We start from the raw sequence: 20,005 nt of genomic DNA on the forward strand, positions 1-20,005 counted from the left end.
TTGCTCCCAACCTGGCATGCATCTGAGTACCAGTAAAGGGGAGAAACTGGTATCTTGCTGTTACAGGTGCAAGAACATTTTCTTGTGTAATGACATGAGAGCAGAGATAATCAGCAGTGATCACAAAAGGCACAAAAGGCAAAATTGTGAGATTTTTCACATTTGGCTTAGAGCAGAAACTTTCTATATGCTGGCAAATGCTGCAATGGATCTGCAACTTTTTTTATCCATTGTAGGGCAGTGGGTCAGACACAGACCATACATTGGTGACGAGTATTAATCAAGTACTATTCTAGTAGTCTGGAAAAGAAAATAAAAACCTGTTGAAGTTGTGATTTGAATCCATTCTGTATCAGTTTCAAAGCCACGTGATTAGTTTTTGCTGTTACATACTAGAAATATGTAAATTGCCATTTTGCATAATCTCCTGAATCAGCTGCTTTTCTATATTAAAGTGCAGTCATAAACATTATGCATGTCACATTACTGTAAAAAATACACAGTGAAAATGTTTGGGCAAACATATTTTCTTTGAAAATTTTGGCATAAAATCTTTCCATTGAGCATCCAGTTTTTGTTATCTCTCTTTGGAGATTTTTTATTTAATGAAAATTTTTTATTATGCTTTAATGAAAGCTCCAGGCATAAGAATAGGAAAAATAATCATAGAAGTTATTCACAGTCATGGTATTCAGTCCTGATCAAGTGCTGCAGTACCAAAGGATGCAATCTATTAATGATTCTTATCAAAAGAGAGGTGATATCTAATCTCATTAAATAGCTAAGGCTTAAACTGAGGTTACCATAATGAACAACTGGGAACTACAAACACATCCTGTAGGGAATAAGAACTACCCCTAATTCTAAAAGCTATCCATGAGAAAACTGGCTCTTTAAAATGAAACTATGCACTATGCAAATGCCCAGGCTGGATGATTCTACCGCTGCCTTTGAAAAAGTTTGCTTTTTAAAGGTTCCCGATTCACATGGTGATTTTCCTCTAAAGCTCATTGCCCACTCCAAACTGGGAGGCAACTCCTAGCCCAAAACAGACAAAATGGAGGATAACAAATCTGTGTAACAATAAACTCATCAGTTCCTCCTTCCATAGCTCAGTAAGCAAACACTGGAGTACACAGACCTCAGAAAATGAGAGTCTTGAATTTTCCCACTAGTTTAAGCCCACTCAGCTTTTGTCACTGCAAGAAATCATGATTATCCACTTTCTCTAGCGTTCACTCTTTTTTTTACAGGTTGGGTTTCTTTTTTTTGTCCATTAGCAGGAAAGGATAAACTATACTTCCCACCTTGAACACAGAAATTAATTTAAAATGGACTAGCCCTGAATAAAGTTCTCTTTCAAGAGTGTAGACAAGAAGATAAATTGCAGGACTGGGCACACCAGAAGCTCCCTCGTTGTTGTATTAATTCTGGCTTCTTCACTGATCTTGGGTAACTCGTGGAAGTTCTGCCCCTTAAACCCCTACATCAGTAATATGTGATTTATCTACTCGTCTTTCTCAAGATTTGTAACAAGCATGAGCTGAGATCCACTCCTGCAAGCGCTTGTACAAATGACTTTGCTTTCCAGTAAGCAGTTGCACAAGTGGTTTTGAATAGGAAGACATTAATCAATAACACAGCTCATGGTATCTCAGGATCACGCCCTTAAGTTGCTGAGTGTGTTCAGCATTATGGAGAGTAGCTAAGCACTAAATATTTTGAAAGCATTTGTGTGTCTTCTTGCTTTCAGGTCCCAGTCTGTGGTGGAAGCCGGCACGCTGAAACATGAAGACCAGGGGGAAAGCGAGAACACCCAGCCACTGCTGGCTCTGGACTGAGCTCTCATGTGCCCAACACACACACAGATACATTAATAGACTTCCACCGTACCAGAAACCCACAGAGCACGACACACACAAACACACGCACGCATTTTGCTCGAGAACAAGTCCTTCATGTTTCTTGACCAAGTAACAACTGTCACCAGCCATCTGTCTGTGTGGCCAATGCTGAACAAAAACTGAGAAATTTCTATTGACGCAGGAGCCTGTCCATATACAAAGAATTTGTTCTTTTTTTTTTTGACTTATGACATTAAAATATTGGAAATTATGGGACTGCTTTCTCTGTTTAAAGAAACCAGGGTGTGTCAGTAGTTTTCCTGAAGACTCCAGCAGGGATGCTCAGTTTTATAGAAGTGAAGGTTAAGTGTGTTCTAAGGAAAAGCATCTCAAATTTAAACTTTGCACTGTAGTCAGCAGTTTAGTCTGGCTCAGAGGACAGAAGCAGCAGCATCTACAGAGTGGTCAAGTTTTACAGAAATATTTTGCATTAAAAAAAGAACATCCCCCTCCTCCCCCCCAAACAGTGCCAGCATAATATCATTCAACATGACACTTTGTGACTGCCTCATCCATGCTGCTTATAGGGGGTCACATTTCAGTATCTAGCAAAAATTATTATTAACTTTTGAAGCCCTTCTAAAACTGTCAGCTGAGTGACATGAACTGTGTGGGCAGCAGACACATGCAATTTGAAATGTAATTATTTAATTTTAACGATGTGTTTTTCCACAGGCAACTCGGGAGCCTATTAGATATGTGCGTGTGCGTGTGTGTGTGCATGTGTGAAGGGGGGGTGCTAGGGAGACCCATTGGACACATTCACCAGTGATTAATGGTTCAATCCAGATTGTTTCATTTAGGTCACAAAAGCAAATGAAAGCTCTGCAGAGCCATTTACCCCCTTCCCTCCTGCAGCCAAGTGAAAGGTGTAGCCAGAATGGTATGCTCATTGCGGATGCGGGCCATGGTTAAAATGAATAAGGAAAACTTAGAATTAATTATTCAGTACAAGCTTCTGCTAGAAGGAAATGTGGAAGAACAGAAGAACTGAAATGCCAAAGATCAGTTTGTTATTTCTCTATTTGCTCTAGCTGCAAAGAGACTCCCATCCCTTCATTGAAATGGAAACCAGATTAAAGAAATAAAAGAAAAATCGTTATCAGATTACATGTGCAGTGACTTTATTTCCTAAACTGGTTACAACCACTGTACACACCTTTAGTCTTCAATTAAATTGCCGTACATTGACAATTTACTAGAACAAGCGGTTGGCAACAACATATCAAAGGTAGCAGTGTAAATCATATATATAAAATGAGATGATAATGGGCACGAGACTTTGTAATGTGCCTCTGGAACATCCACTGAATTCATAAGCGATACACTGAAGCGATGATATAGTTCAAAACTGGACATGGTCAGCCCTAACAGGTAGACTGACAAACTACTGCCTTTATCTACAACAACTTTTCATGCCTGCACAGGGCAGAAAGTACATCCTGCCAGATCCTATCAACACACCTGGGATCTACCTGCTACTATTTGTACAGAATAGCCTCATTCAGACTAACCTTCTTCTGCAGCAGCATGTCATTGATACAAAGCCTGGCCTCCATGACAGACAGCAAGTCTTTAAGGCAGTGGATGGTCCCAGCAAGGCAACACAGGAGTCGGAAAAAGAAGCAGAAGCTTGCAGGAACTAATAAGACAACTAAACCCATTTATCTTTGGGATTTCTTCCATTCCCCCTCCCCTGGCATTACCACCTATTACAGAAAACGAGGATGGCAACTCCTGCTAATAGGACACCGCTCCCTTCCCTTCCCTGGGCTCACGAAGCTCACAGGCATTTGGGTTTGACACAGAGAACTTACTTAAAGCAGAAAGTGAAAAATCAAACAGACAGAAAAAGACAGACATTGGCTATCATATTGCAGCATTAATGAAGAAATACTTTGGTTTACGATTTTTCTCTGTTAATACACTTACCTCCACTGCCATTGAATCTTTGTGATGACCTGTTACAATCACTGTTCATTCAAGTAGGACTTGTTCTGCCCAAGAAGTGCAACTATCACTTAAATCTAGTCCTTGAGGATTAAACCTCGCAGAGGATTAGAATTATTTATTTTCTTTAGCTGTGACATGAATAAATACATATGATGCCTTGTATATAAATGTATGATGCCTGTATTTAACTGTAGGATCTTACACAGACTCTGTGCTTGCAAGCAAGGTAACTACAGGCAGGGAGGAATCCACCTCCTAACATCATGATGAGTACGTACTGCCTTACAAAAAGGAGAGTAAATTGTCCTTTTTTGTCATTTCCCTCTGTAAATAAGTCTAAAGAAAAAAAATTAAATTGCAATGGTTCTCCATTTAAAAAATATTTCGATTCAATTTTTCCATTGGCATTTCCAATGTTGAAAAGCTTTTTCAAGATGAAATACCAGTTGGCAAACAGGAACACCAAAAATAATATACCACTTATTCACTGCATAATTTCTGTGGTTTGCTATATATATTCTCCCCATGTATATAGCTAATCCAGTAGCTGTACCTAAAGAAAAAGATATGTTCTCAGCTCCTTGACAGGTAGGCATAGAGTAGATTCACTCCAGTGTTGCAGGAGCTATTTATAATACACCTTGCCATATTCAAGGCACTTAAGATTTTAACTGGCCAATATATGACCACACAATTTAATAAACAGTGCTACTCCAGCGCATACACACATCTTGGGCAGATTACTTTTATCTATTTGCCAATAGCAATCAGAAAAGATAAAGTATGAGCCTTCAAAGGAACAATGAAACAATCTGAAGGATGGCATGGATTTTCATAAATAAAGCTCCAAAGCTTTTATCACTCCTTTAGTATTTACTCTGAGCTATAGAAACTAAAATGCAACATTAATAAAAATACACTCAAACCACAAATTTTGGTTTAAACAGTTCTTGATTCCTTCATTACAAACTATGTCTTTATTTTAGAGAATTACAAAATAGTTTATAATTTGTACTGCTTGATCACTTTACAAAGATAGAAATTATAGCCTCTGACTAAACAGCCACCAAGAGATTTAAAAAAAATTCTTACTATGACCCCCCAATAACAAGTACCTTATTTCCAGTTTTGCACGATTCTCCTAAAGCCTATATTTTCTTAAGCGTGAAACTTACAAATCTTTTCAGTTTTCGTGATGATTAACTGAGAACTGTTACTTTCTTGTATATTATGTATAGTCTCAGTGTTATTTTTGATACAGACAACACATTAAAGGCTAATTATCATAGCTGTCCAAAACTGACTCTTGATCAGAGAGGGTTTATCAGTTTAACAGTCAAAAAGGAAATTAAAGTGCACACCTCCAGAAACTGGTTACACTAATTTATGGTGCAATCACCATGTGTTACATGGCATTACAAGATTTAATTACCTAGTAAAATACAAAATCTGAAAAGCATTCAGTTTATGGGAATGCAAAGCTCTTATCTGTATTTTGCTTCAGCAAACGTGGCATTCTGGTCACGATACTTAGGTACCGTGATAGAGTCTCTGCAGTACAAAACCACCGAGCATTAAACAAATAAGATGACTGTTCAGTGTCTTTTGGACAACAAAGCCAAAGCTGTGGAGATTAAGTAACCTCAGTGTCTCCTTGCTTAGTGTCTGTCTCTCACAGCCCTTGATAATGATGCCACTGCCCTTGACAAGCCCTGAGTATCCTAGCACACCTATCCACACCCGGCTGGTTTTGCAGGCAAGTAGATAACAGCCAGCCATAAACATCAACAGTGCAACCTCAGGTCTCTCTTTCCTGTTAGTGTTCTTAGAAGTTAACAGGTGGAGGGTCCTGCACCCTCCATTTCCCATTAAACAGTACAGACCCAAAAGACCAGCCAACTGCTTAAACATCCAACCAGTTTTCTTTCTTAAATATAGGCCTTTTTACCATATAGTAAATTCTGCATGGCAAATACAGAGCATACTGTAAACAGTACTGGGATGAGACTACCTCAGCATTATGTCATACATTTCAAGACAAGGAAAACACCATTAGGTCAATTAAAGGATCATTCTAGCACTCTGTAGGATGCTCGCAGCAGAAGTTAACACAAGTTAATAACCTGAAGCTCTCTGTCTGCTCTGCTTTCTGGCAGGAAACCAAGTTAGATCTTGTCCTTCTGCCCAAAGCACAAGAAATTCTTCCTATATTTTTTTCTGCTGAATGACCACCCAAGGGCAGCCTAGAAGGAGCCCCTGGAAGGAGGTGCCCCAGACCCTTGCTGGGTAGAAAACGAGTATCACAACACAAGCTTTTGTAATGATAGGAGAAACAGCAGTTCACCATATAATCCTAAGAACTGTCAAGCACTTTAAGATCAGAGCCTACAGATGTCACATTTGCTCAACATCTTCCAAAATCACATCATCAAACTAAGGTTGCCTGCTAACTAAGAAACTATTTTGTTTTAGAAGAACAAAGCTTCACTAAGCAGCTGATTATGCAAGTTTCTGTTTGCATTTCCAGGAAGGCAAGAGAAGGCCACACTTGGCAAAAATGAAATCTGTTCATCTATAGTGTTTTCCTTCTGCTGATAGCTAGAGATGCACTTATATAGATAATGTTTTTTAAAAAATAGTGGTTGATTAAAGAAGATTTGTTCATAATTATGCTAGAAAAATACAGTTACTCAGGTAGAAAAAAATACAAAACACATATAACCCATTCACATTATCTACAGTTGATAACACAGGGACATGTTCTATGCCTAAAGCAGCTAACATTACAACTGCATACTGATTTTCAAAGTTGGCTGTGTGCATATGTTTGTAAATACCTTACATGTTACTTCCCAGATAAAAGCCTGGGAAGTATTTCCCAGATGTAGAATCACAGATCTTGTGCCTGAACATGGTTGGGCAGGTGACTGACTGACTGATGTTGTACGCATAATATAGGCATGGCAAAAACATCTGCACATTCCTCAGTTTGAAAATCCAGACCTATTGCTCTTTGGCTGACAAGATTTGTATTTTCAAACTTGCAGCTGGAAAAACAATACATATCAGTGCTGTATCAGTATGAAACAAAACATGGCTTCTTTTTTTTTCTTCTTTTTTTTCCTTTTTTCATGTCAAGTCCTCTGTGATTGCAGAATGCCATCCTGATCTCTTCCAAACCTTACAACATTTGTATTCTTAATATGCTGGATAAATTAATCCTATTTGTGTACTCCAAAGGGGTTAAAGCTCCTCTGCTCCGCTCATCAGAAGGAACCCCTTAAATAGCAGGAAGGGTGCGTCTCTGTTGTGCTGTTAACTCAGGGTGCCACACATCCACAATGAATATCAGGCGATAATTTTCAGCATCCTGCCATACTTCATGTTCGAAAGAGTCATCAAAAATAAGAACTTTCCCTTCTTCCCAGGTTCTGCAACACAAAAAAGAACATGCTTTAGTGTAGTATTTGAAGTGCCATGGAGCAGGCAAGCTATATATATCAGCTCTGAAGAAGCTCTTTGACATATAAGAATGACTTAAACAGTATATATTGCACAGTCAGGATTTCACTACCTAACATAAAGAGATTGGAGTATCAGAGTTTTGATTTAAATAAACTACAGGAAGATCAGTCTAATGGTCCTTCACATTATTGAGGGATTGTTTCCCCTCACTCTGCACAGTTATGTCCACATACACATTCAGACATTTATAGTATTTGTTATTGATATACTTTTAATGAGTCCAATAAGCAAGAAGCAGGTATAATAGTGGTGTAGTAATCAACTTTTCTCCTTTTCTAATCAGATACATACATAATGAGTGATGGAAACTGAGGGAATGACCAGTGATATGGTCATATGGTTTGAAAACAAATCACATTAGATCAATCTGCTTTTTCTAAAAATCAAAACAATAGAAGTAGGCCCTGATCATTCTTTAAATTTCAGGGATGTTAACAGTCCTGTCCCATAAAACCATTCAAAGCACTGAGTCTGAAGATTTTTCTTCAGAGGAAGGTTGCAACGCCATAGTGTACACTGGGTTAACTATATTGTTAAAGCTGAACTGGAAGGATGAGACCACATCACTTAAAGCCCCTCTGCTTGCCAAGTACTGCTTAGGCAGAGCAGATCACTGAACAGCTGTAAATACCCTAAGTGAGTGTTCATTACAGCATGGAAGAGCCAAATTTTAACAGTGATACTTTTCCAAGATCTGTACCTTTGTTAGGCAGAAAAAGGGATATACACAATTTATTCAAAGTGGCTTGGTTTTGAGCACCTCCATCGCTTGAAAAATTAACAAAATTACCAGATTTAAAAGCAATGTCAAGAGGCAACGCAGAAGGAAGATATTAATTGTTGGAAAAATCAGTGTTTCTGTCAACTTTACGAAGTACAGAATCACAGAATAATTGAGGTCAGAAGAAACCTTGGAAGGGCATCTGGTCCAAGCCTCTGCTCAGAGCAAGATTAACTGCAAAGTTAGATCCAACTATGAGGTTAGATGAGATATCTCAGGTTCCTGACTACTGGATTTTTGAATATCTGCAACCATGGACATTCCACTGTCTCTTCCTGTGTTTCACCAACCTCATTGTGAAAATTTCCTTCTGTCTAGATGGAATTTCCTTCACTGTCACTTGTGTCCATTACCTCTCATTCTAAAACCGCACACCTCTGAAAAGAGTCTGGCTCTGTCTTCTGCACAGTCACCCATCAGTAGCAGAAGACAGTAACTAGTATCCCCTTCAGCCTTCTCTTTTTCCGACTCCAAACCAGCTCTCTGAGCTTCTCATGTGTCGCATGCTCCAGTTGCCTAAACAATTTTTTCATCCTCCACTGGAGTCCCTCTAGTTTATTGATGACTTTTTTTGTACTGAAGAGCCATAAACCGGACACAGTACTCCAGAGGCAGTGTCTTGAGTGCAAAAGAGAGGGAAAAAATTGCTCCCCTCAAACTGCTTCCTATGCACTTACTAACACAGGCCAATACACAGCTAGCCTTCATCAAGATGAGAGCACATTATAAGTCACATTCAACTTGTCCCCTAGGACCCTTAGACCTTTTCTGCAAAGCTGCTTTCTATGCAGTCATCAGCCAGCCTGTACTGTTGCAAGATGTTGATCTGTTGCTACCAGTTGCAGGGCTTTGCATTCGCCTTTGTTGAATTTCATGAAGCTTCAGCTGGTACGCTTCTCCAGCCTGCTGAGATCTGGATTCATAATTTTAAAGAGAGGTTTAACGCCTGGTTAAATGCAGTCCTGAAACTGCGAAAAATCAGCAGCTGATCAGTGACCATTAGTGATAATGTCACAACATGTCAAAAAGTCACTGTGCTAGTCATTTTGCTGCCCCTCAGATCTCAATCTTACCCACTGCATTTAGGCACAGTAGCTGATTATGTGTTACATGGTTTATCTATTGTAAAGTCAGGCAGTGGTATGAGCAAAGCAAATTTACTATGCATTGCAGCAGGACAAAAGCATGCACCTGATTATACCCCTTCAGGTGAGACTGGATGAATAATGGTCAATTGAGTCAATAATGGTCAAAGAAGTGTTACCTCCTAAAGCCACTCTACAATGAGCACATAATCAAGTTTTTTTAACAGGATCCCTTAGGAGCTGAAGCAGTCCAACAGGATGGCTGCCCTTAAAGAGAATTAAGAACTATGAACAGTAGCGATGGTAAAGAAACAAAGGTCTTACCATCAAAGATGGAAATATGTTGCTTAGCTCATTCAACTGTGTTCATTCACAGAGAAAACAATGTTCTTTTTTGAAAAACAGGGAGAAAATGAGATTTAGACTCCCAAGTCATCTCGGTATTTTTAATCCAGCAAAAGCAAAAATTAAGCATCAAAATTTATGGGGTTGTGCTGTACTGTTCTGAACAGAAATGGAAATTGAAATTGGATCATTTCAACTTAAATAATCATCGAAATATATTTTAAGCGAGAGCAGATAAACCAGAAAGCATAACATAGCAAGAAATTCACACTGGCTTGCACACAGACATCAGCCTTGAAGGCTCAGATAATGAGCCTTTTGCAGGTTTCAGCTATGATCATGTGCTTTTTCTGCTACCATGTCAGTTATCAGATAACAAAAATGTTTTATGCCATATCAACCCTAAGTCTCTGCTACCGCACTAAAGTTACATTGGTATTATTCAATTCAATGGGAGTCAACCACTTGCAATGCTACGTTGTGGTAAAAAAATCAAGCCAACTTCGGGGTTTTTGGGGGGGGGGGGTTGTTGTTTTTGGGGAGGTGGGGGAATTTACTTTTGTTTGGGGGGTATTTTATTTTGGTGGGTTTTTTGTTGTTGGGAGGGGTGTTGGGTCTTGGTTTTTTGGGGGTTGGTTTTTTGGATTTTCTTTGGTGGTTTTTTTTGTTTATTTGTTTGTTTTAATTGTAAATTAAACCAAGCCTGAAAAATCCTGCCCTAAATAGCCTGAAAATGCAGCTCAGTCAAGGACAATAAAAACTCCAAGCACCCAGATGAAGTAGCTTCAGAGGTTAAAACCCAGGATCTATCATTTGCATCATAATGCAATGGGCTGTTTTGCACAACAAAGAAAAAGTCATAAAGTTGACAGAACTATTAGCCTCTTTTGAATAGATTACAAACCCCACCATTAGCATGCAAATAAATATTTTCTAGAAGCCTTCATGGTGTGAGAAACACTTCACAGTGGGACCGTAGAGACACTATTATTCTGGTCTGGTGCTGAGCCACTTTGGGGTAGTTTCTGTATCACCTGCAAGGCTTTAGTGTCACCTGTTACAGGTGAGATCTTGGACTGGCTCCTGCATGAGGCTGTAATTCTGCACCCTCATTTCAAAACATGATTACCTTGTCTGACAGAGATGTTCGATTTTGATAACTAGATATTATTTACCTACCATTTTTGTGTATTGTACCCTACACTTTACAGAGCTGGCACTTCAAAATAGCCAAATGACCTAAAATTGCTATACTTGCACAGAATAACAATGAGGTGTACCAGCGCCTAGCAGCTGCAAAAAGACTCTTCTGCAAGTGAAGGAGTAAAACACAGTACTAGACAAAGCTGAATTGCCTGTCCATCAGGGATGAGTTGCATTGTAACATTGCCCCTCTAAACACCCACACTGGGTGGCACAGAGGTAACCAAGCACAAAATTCTCTCTGTTTCTGTTCTCTATCTCATACACACAGCAGTGGGGCACAAGGCCAGAAAAGGCCTGACCTATGCTAACCTTCATATTTGAGCCAGCTCTCCTATTTGAAACCACTAGTTTACCACTGCTCTGAACCACCAGGAGGGGAGGAATAGAAAAAGCCCAAGGCAGGATTTCCTCCTGGCACCATTCCCTTCCACGGTAGTTCACCCATCTCCTCTTTCATGGGGGAAGGGATGTAAAAAACCCTTTCATTGCCAGCAGTAGACACACTTTCAATGTTTTCAGTGAAAATCCTGTCTTTGATTCTGAATGTATAGCTCTTGCCAAAAGCAACTAAAGTTAACACATTCCAGCACAGGCTGTAGTCAGCTCTTGAATATTTTACAATTCAAACAAGCAGGTTCAATGCATAAGACTGAGCCAGGTTCAGGAGCCTGGTCACTGACGTGCTCTGTCTGCAGCATACCAGCAGCAACAGGCATTTTCTCCAGTCTAGACTTTGAGGGAGTATTGCTACCAAGGAGATAGTTAAGTTCATTTTCCACAGGACTATCCCTTCTGTTTGGGTTAAGACAAAGAAGGGTGCCAGCTGTAATAATGGGTGGTGAGCTGTGGACACCTGCTCTCTTGGCAGAAGATCAAAACCACCACTTTGCTCACACAGGCTACTAAACAGCCACCTAATGGTAATGCCATTCAGTCACCACCAATCTGAATTCACAATAATGTCCTAAAGTGAAAAGACTCCACATGTCTATATTAGCCCTCTAAGTCTATTAGCTACCTCTCCCTCCTTTATTTTGGATATTGGGTTGGAATGCTGGAAGCAAATGTCCATATAGGTAGTGTAGATTGTAACACTGACTGTGACAGATTATTAAATAAGCTATATGTTGGCAGGAGTCTATAGTGACAACATTTTTGGTTATTAACAGTTGGATACTTCTAGCCTCAAAAATTCTGAACATTTCTTGTTGTAGTTGTTTTCAAATGTTATGAAAAAAATCTTTGCTACGTATTGCAGTCATGCAGACAGGAGTGGCATTTCATTTCTCAATATCAAACATATGTGTACATTACTACCATGAAAAGAATTCAAAATTAACACTTTTTGCACTCAGACACTGCAGACAAGACACAGAATCTTCCAAAAATATACATATAGATGTTAAGCATCATTAGAATTTCACCTAAGTCTCAGAAAATTAAATCTGTAAGCAAAAAGCAACATAGTTAATACTATATTTTTCTGTCTGCGTTTAATAATATCATGCAAAAACTTCTCACAATTTCTTGTATTTCTCAGGGTAGTATATGCCCTGATTGTAGATGTATATTTTGTTTTTTGCACTGAGCAAACAGAGACAAAACTTGTTTTCAAGTCAGCATAATTATTCCCTAAGGGGTAAGAATTCTTACTTAAAATGCACTTTAAAGACATTTGCTACCTGTGTAATTCATTGGGCCAAACACTTCACAGATGTCTTCATCTTGAAATCAACTTCAACTGGAATATTTTTAACATAATTATAACAAATAATACCAGCTAGGAAGGAGGCTTCTGCCAGAAATACAAGAGTATTCTGTCACAGTGGTGAAAATGGAGGTACAGCTTCATCTTAGCTTTTGCTGAATAAGCAACAAATTCTAAGTCCCCCCAAAATCAAAACAAAGAGAACTCTGTTGGCAACTATATCAGACTGGCTTTGTAAAAGTAAACACAGAGACTGTGTGGACTAACCCCACTGTTATTTCCATGCCATAGCAGAGAAGAGCAGGTTTGTCTCTAAAGACTCTTCCGGCATTGTTTGAGATCTCATATTTATATGTTTGTACCAAGAGTTAGGGTGCAAATTGCCTGTTTAATGAAATATATTATATCTCCTGATCAGTAAAACACACCTTTTTTTTTTTTTTTAATTACATGCAGTCCCACCCCTTTTTCAGCCTTGAGGAAGGTGGAAAAAACCCAACCAAAACAAAAAAACCCAACCATACCTGTTCTCTTGGGCACACCGAATTCTGCAGCCTTCCTTAGGTATCACCAACCCCAAATGCATCCTTAGCCGACAATTGGTGGGCCCTGTGTGGGGCCAGACATGAGTCCCCGGGTGCATGATAGAATATTTGATCTGAAAAAAGAGAAAGGCAGGCCTTCAACAGGTTCAGCTTCACAACCGTACTGCTAGGAGTTCAGGACTTCATTATGTCTCATCCTTGATGATAGGCCAAAAGTGCAACGTCACCTTTTGTTAGAGTCTCTGCAACAATTGTGCTTTCTCATGTCCTAAAGGTGTTCAATGCTACAAAAAACATGTCTTGTGAGGCATGTGTGCATCCACGGGTGTGTGTATGTAAAAGTGTATACTTTTGCGTAAAATAACTAGTATTCATCTTTCAACCTGAAAATAATTATCTCCTATCTACAGTCAGAAAAATACCTTCTTTCTTACGGAAAGACTTACAGTCACTCTTATTGTTTAAAAGGATGGACCACAGGAGACAGAAGGCCTGTGTTAGCCAGGCTGACTGGCCCCTCTCAGATGACAACATGGCTGTCATGGTCACTGTCAGACTTGGCTGGAGCAACCATGAGATGGTGGAGTTCAGGATCACGAGAGGAGGGAGAAAGGCAAAAAGCAGGATTACTACCCACAGCTTCAGGAGAGCAGACTTGGGCTTATTCAGGGATCTGCTGGGAAAAATCCCATGAGATACAGTGCTGGAGAGAAGAGGGCTCTAGGACAGCTGGTTGATTTTTAAGTATCACCTCATCCAAGCTCAGGAATGGTTCATCCCGATGTGCAGGAAGCATGGCAACCCAGACAAAATTGAAAAACAAAAAGGAAGCATACAAGAGGTGGAAGCAGGTCAGGTCACCCAGGAAGACTGTAGAGACACTCTTTGAGCGTGCAAGGATGGGGTTAGGAAACTCAAAGCTCTCCTGGTGTTGAATCCAGAGATGGAAGTCAAGGGCAACAAGAAAGATTTCTACAAATACAGCAGCAGTGAAAGGAAGCCTAGGGAAAATATGGGCCTGCAGCTAAATGTGGCAGGACATGTGATGACAAAGGCCACGGAAAAGGCTGAGACACTGCTTGCCTTCTTTGCCTCAATCTCTACTGGTATGACTGACGTCCAGGAGTCCCAGGCACCTGAGGCCAGTGGAAAAGACTGGAATAAAGATGACTTACCTTCAGTAGAGAAGGATCAGGTTAGGGAACATTTAAACAAACTGGTTCATGGGTCCTGATGGGATCCACCCATGACCGCTGAGGGAGCTGGATGACATTGTGAATCCACATTCAATAATCCTTGAAAGGTCATAGCAACCAGCAGAAGTCCCTGAGGACTGGTAGAAAGCAAATCTTTTTCCTACCTTCAAGGAGGGCAAGGAGGAGGAACTATAGGCTAGTCAGCCTCACCTCGATCCCTGGGAAGGTGATGGAGCAAATAATCCTGGAAACCATTTACAAACACATGAAGGAAAAAAAGTGGTGGAGCAGTCAGCATGGATTGATGAAGGGGAAACTGTTCTTTACCAGCTTTCTATGGTGAGATGTCTAGCTTGGTGGATGAGGGGAGATTAGTGGATATTGTTCATCTCAGCTTTAGTAAGACTTTCAACACCGTCTGCCATAAACAACCTCATTAACAAACTGATGAAACAGAAACTAGGTAAGTTGACAGAGAGGTGGATTGAAAACTGGCAGTTCAGCCAGACTCAAAAGAGTTGTTATCAGAGGCACAAAGTCCAGCTGGAGGCCACTCATCAGAGGTGTGTCCCAGGGCTCAACACTGTTTAATAGCTTCACAAATGACTCAGATGATGGGACAGTGCATCCCCCTCAGCAAGTTTGTAGATGATAGAAAATAGGAAAGGAATGGCGGATACACTACTTTTTTTTTTTTGCTGCCATTCATAGGGACCTTGGCAGGCTGGAGGAAGGAGCAAACAGGAATCTTATGATGTTCAACAAAGAGAACTGTAAAGTTCTGCACTGGGGAGGAATAACCCCATGTACCGATACAAGCTGGTGGACAACTGCCTGGAAAGCAACTTCCCAGAAAAAGACTGATGTCCTCATTGACAACAATTTGAACATGAGCCAGCAATGTGCCCTTGCAGCAAAGACGGCCAACAGCCTCCAGGGCTACATTAGGGAGAGCTTTGGCAGCAGGTTGAGGGAGGTTATCTTTCCCCTCTCCTCAGAGTTAGTGAGACATCTTGAGTGCTGGGTGCAGTTTTGTGCTACCTACTATGAGAGAGACATGGACACACTGGAGCAAGTCTAGTGGAGGGCTATAAAGGTGATTAAGGGATTGGACCATCTGACATACAAGGGGAAGCTGAGAGAGCTAGGACTGCTCAGGCTGGAGAACAGAAGGCTCACGGGGGGATCTTATCAATGTATATAAATACCTGATGGGAGGAGTGAAGAAGACGGAGGCAATCTCTTCTCAGTGGTATCCAGTGAAGGGCAAAGAGGCAATGGACACAGATTGAAATACAGGGAACTCCATTTAAACATAAGAAAACACTTTTTTTATTGTACACTGGAACAGGTTGCCCAGAGAGGCTGTAGAGTCTCTATCCTTAGAGGTATTCAAAACCTGACTGGAGACAGTCCTGAGCAACCTGCTCTAGTTCAGCATGCTTTGAGCAAGGGGTTGGACTAGGTGTTGTGGTTTAACCCCAGCCAGCAACTAAGCACCACGCAGCCGCTCACTCGCTTCCCCCCGACCCAGTGGGATGGGGGAGAGAATTGGAAGGAAAAAGGTAAAACCCATGGGTTGAGATAAGAACAGTAGGGAAGAAAGTAGTAATAATAACAATAATAAAACAACAAAAATAATAAAAGGTTTGGAATATACAAAACAAGTGATGCACAATGCAATTGCTCACCACTTGCAGACTGATGCCCAGTTAGTTCCTGAGCGGTGATACCCCCAGGCCAACTCCCCCCAGTTTATATACTGGACATGACGTCCCATGGTATGGAATACCCCTTTGGCCAGTTTGGGTCAGCTGCCCTGGCTGTGTCCCCTCCCAACTTCTTGTGCCCCTCCAGCCTTCTTGCTGGCTGGGCATGAGAAGCTGAAAAATCCTTGACTTAGTCTAAACACTACTTAGCAACAACTGAAAACATCAGTGTGTTATCAACGTTCTTCTCACACTAAAATCCCAAACACAGCACTGTACCAGCTACTAGGAAGAAAACTAACTCTATCCCAGCTAAAACCAGGACACTAGGTAATCTCCAGACATCCCTCCCTTCTCATCTCAACTTTTCTGTGATTCTACAGCAACCCAACGAACAGGAAGTGTGAATAATGCACGACAGTGGCGAGAAGCGTCTTTTCAACGGAGAAATCTGCACATCTGACTGGGATAGGGTAACTTTGATAAATCTTAGGGTTTAAGGTGTTGCTTGCTCTCCAACTGTAACGAAATCAGCAGAAGACAGTGTGTGTCTAATGCCTTAGCTGTTCCCACCATCTTAGGTTTCAGCTTACCAGCACTTTCTTATGACAGCAAGTGATAAGCTCCAGTGGCCGTGGTGAGCACAGATGCTCCAACCCACCACTTCTGCTACACCAAGATGTGTTAACTACCGACAAGTTATACTATGGTTGTAAAGTAAAATTCCAAAGAGTTAAGAAATGCCCAGAATTACAACTGCCTGTGCTACTTTTAGTTTACTGTTAAGAACGATATAATTTTTAACAATATGATCACTTGCTATTGTTCTACACAGTCTCTCAGCAGCATTGAGCAGGTTGTGAATATTTTACGTTTCTTTTTATCTTTGTCAATACACAAGGTGCCCAAAGCATCCAAAGGGTCTATCTACCACAGAATTCCTGATTTCCTGATTATGTTTGTTCCCACTGCTTCCAAGTGCTTCAGTACATGAATAGAGATTAGGTGATATTTTTAATTTAATTTACCGGTAAGAATCTGAGACATGGCTAGCAAAAGACCAAAATTGTCCTAGGCATCCCCTAATAACTGGACGTAAAATGGAAGACTTCTAGAGCACTATTTTTCACACTGTTTTACATTTTATATGTTCAAAACACATAACTACAGCTATAGTGGTGAATACACAATGCTTCCACAAACGACGTCCTGGTGACAACATGTGTGTTGCCAAAAAATAACGAACAGAACAGTAGCTGTCAAAGAAAATTTGCTCTCTGGGATAGATCCATTTTGGCTGTGGATGCCACAGAAAGCAGTTTTCTTGCTGTTAGCCACACTGAGCAGGATGACCTCTCTCATCAGTTATATTTACTACAACTAGCTTTTGCAACAAATCAATGAAACAATAGCCTTGTTCATTCCCACAACAGTAGCCATCTAGTGCAATTCTGCACATCAAAAGCAAGAGTCTGGTCAAAAAGCTGGACACCTACTCTCAAGGCTCTGAATTAGGATTATGCTAGCACTGTGTTTTCCAATTTTTGCATCCTTAATTTTGGAACGTGAAGGTTATTCTCATGTAGTCATTACAGATAAAATATAATAACTTAAAAAAGAAAAAAAAAGAATAATGAAAAATTCTGTCCTACAGAATCACATGATATCTGTATTGGGCCATTCATTCATCTGTGTATGTATTGATCCATACCATACAAGTCTACTGCATGATTTAATGAGGTTAATATGTAGCTGAGTAGTCAGTACACCAGGCACAAGAAACAAACTTTGTTGGCATGCAAGGCCACAGCCTATAGATGTAAAATTTCCTTCCTTAACCTTTAGGAAAGAAGCATGTGACAGCAGTACTGTTGTTTGGCTTCCATGAGGTAGGTGATTCTCCTTCAGTGTAATGCAGTCAGGCTGGGGTAGGTGGTGAAGTTTATCACAGTGTGCTCACTGGCTCACTGTAGTAGTCTTGTAAAGTTAAGTTCAGTCAAGAGTAATTATAGGAAAATTCAGGTTAGAAAGGCCCTAATTCAACCTCCTGCTCAAAGCATGGTTAGCTGTGAGTCAGACCAGGTCACTTAGGGCTGAGGTTTAGTAAATTGTTACTTATTGGTTGACCCATGGCAAATAAGTACTTACCTACCACAAGCTCCCAGTGAACACAAAGTAAAATGGCTCAAACTAAAGATTATATAGAAAGGCTTCAGCTAACATTTTACCTTGTATTTGCCGAGGGGTAAAATTTGGCAAATTTTTAACTGTTAACTTCATTGTGTGCTTGAGGCATCATTAAATATACCAAGGTCACGCATCCCTCTATATATGTTCCTCAAAACCACCTGCTCCCAGCATTAGGAATTTGCAAAAATGAAGTTTGCCAGGTACCTGCCCTCTTCTGCAGCCAGTAGCTTCTGGGAATCTTTCCAATAAAGCACATGTTTTTGGAACACTTTTACAAGCATTCTCATTTTTTCTTCCTAGTGAAAATAATGGATAGAGCATTGGTAAGAGCAATGAACAAACATTTCCTTGTTTTCTGCTTTGCAGAAGAGCAACAAAGCTGTGAAAGAGCTGACACTGAAAGACAGGTAAATACTATTATTATTCCCATTTTACAGATTGTGAAACAGAAGTACTTACACGTTGTAATATCAGAGCAGCCTGCACATCTTTGCTTTTAAATTATTTGTGAAGACCAGGCTTTCTACCATTTTTTAAACATGATTCTAAAAGTATAATCATTAATAAGGCTGCATAGAAAAAAGATGAAAAATGCCACCAACATCATACCATTTCAACACCAGATTATATTTTGATATAAGTTGCTTTTAATACTTTATTTTACAGTACTCCTTCATATGCAGAGTCTATAAGAATTTAAGGTCATTCCAGTAGTTGCACCTCCCACTGCACAGCTCAGGTACAGGGCAGCACGCTTATTAAAGTCACATTCTTTTGCTCATACCATGTCTGAATGATAGATCTCACCTAGCCGACAACACAATATTGAGGATGCACCTTCTCCCACGTTCCCGTCTTCCCTCAGGCTGATCAGTACTATGCATTACCATGCAAAATGTTGGCAGCCTTGCCAGAAGAGGAGTATTACCCTCAAGGGATTCTTAGAAGTGCTTGGTGACAACAAGTTTTTGAATAACAAACTCTTGTTCACTGTTGCAGGTGTCCCAGACACTATTTTATTAGTTCCCTTCTTCTGCAGATTCAGTGATTACAAAAACGGTTCTGGAAAAAAAATGTGTTGCTACTCCTTATTACACTATATTAATCTGAGATAGTGAAATCGGAGAAAGAGAAGAAATACAAAATGTATTACCTTGTTGCCATAAGGTAAACTGGCTCCAGTCTCCTTTTTCTCGTAGATTCTCATCTTCAGGCAGGAAGAGGCTTCTTTTTTTATCCATCACAGCAAGCCCCTCATCCCGAATGAGCTTCCAATTTTTTTCTAAGGACTGTTTAGAGAGCCATATTACTGCACTGAGAACTTACTGCATTTGGTTTTAGTGCTGTTTTTATTTTTCGCTGCCACTATTAACTTTTTTTAATTTAAAAGCACTAAAAAAGTGTTCATCATCATTATCAAGTTTCTTTATATTCAATTCCCTTCTGACACGTTAAGGCAAGAAAGAGAACTTTCACAGCATTCCTCAGATTCAATTACATTGGGATCATAAAATTTCAATAATCCCCAGCCTCTTTGCAGGCTAGGCCTCACTTTGACTTGTTTTTTGATTAGCTTAAGGGCTCTTTAACAGATCATTTTGTGTTGCAAGCTAGGAAGAGTATTGATCTTCTTAAAGACAACACATGTTACCTGGAAGCACTCCTGTGACCAGAAAACCACTTGCATAACCTGGAACTCCAGGTGTTGACAGAACATCACAGATCAAAGAGTACAAATGTAAACAGGCCACTTAAATTGACAGTAATGATTTAAACCTTCAAAAAGGTTTGCAAAGATTCACTTGCACATGCTGATGCTATTGAAAAAGATCAAATACGACTTGAAATGTCAGGTGAT

The 20,005-nt window shown here is 40.1% G+C and overlaps 2 protein-coding genes across 13 annotated transcripts in view; one reads left to right on the plus strand and one right to left on the minus strand.

The window, feature by feature from the left end:
* Positions 1-3,011, plus strand: part of CLVS1 (clavesin 1) — a 107,889-nt gene extending 104,878 nt beyond the window's left edge. For both annotated transcript variants that reach the window (XM_069779417.1, XM_069779416.1), the window contains one exon: positions 1,754-3,011. In XM_069779417.1, the coding sequence (XP_069635518.1) occupies positions 1,754-1,841 (88 nt within the window). In that variant the 3' untranslated portion in view covers positions 1,842-3,011. The remainder of the gene's footprint in view (positions 1-1,753) is intronic.
* The window catches only part of ASPH (aspartate beta-hydroxylase), a 120,397-nt gene continuing 103,395 nt past the window's right edge, over positions 3,004-20,005 (minus strand). For all 11 annotated transcript variants that reach the window (XM_069779405.1, XM_069779414.1, XM_069779411.1 and 8 more), the window contains 4 exons: positions 19,301-19,436; positions 18,352-18,443; positions 13,032-13,165; positions 3,004-7,288 (listed from right to left, as the gene is read on the minus strand). In XM_069779405.1, the coding sequence (XP_069635506.1) occupies positions 7,138-7,288; positions 13,032-13,165; positions 18,352-18,443; positions 19,301-19,436 (513 nt within the window). In that variant the 3' untranslated portion in view covers positions 3,004-7,137. The remainder of the gene's footprint in view (positions 7,289-13,031; positions 13,166-18,351; positions 18,444-19,300; positions 19,437-20,005) is intronic.

The sequence above is a fragment of the Haliaeetus albicilla genome, chromosome 3 (assembly GCF_947461875.1).
Source record: "Haliaeetus albicilla chromosome 3, bHalAlb1.1, whole genome shotgun sequence".
NCBI classification, from domain to species: Eukaryota; Metazoa; Chordata; class Aves; order Accipitriformes; family Accipitridae; genus Haliaeetus; species Haliaeetus albicilla.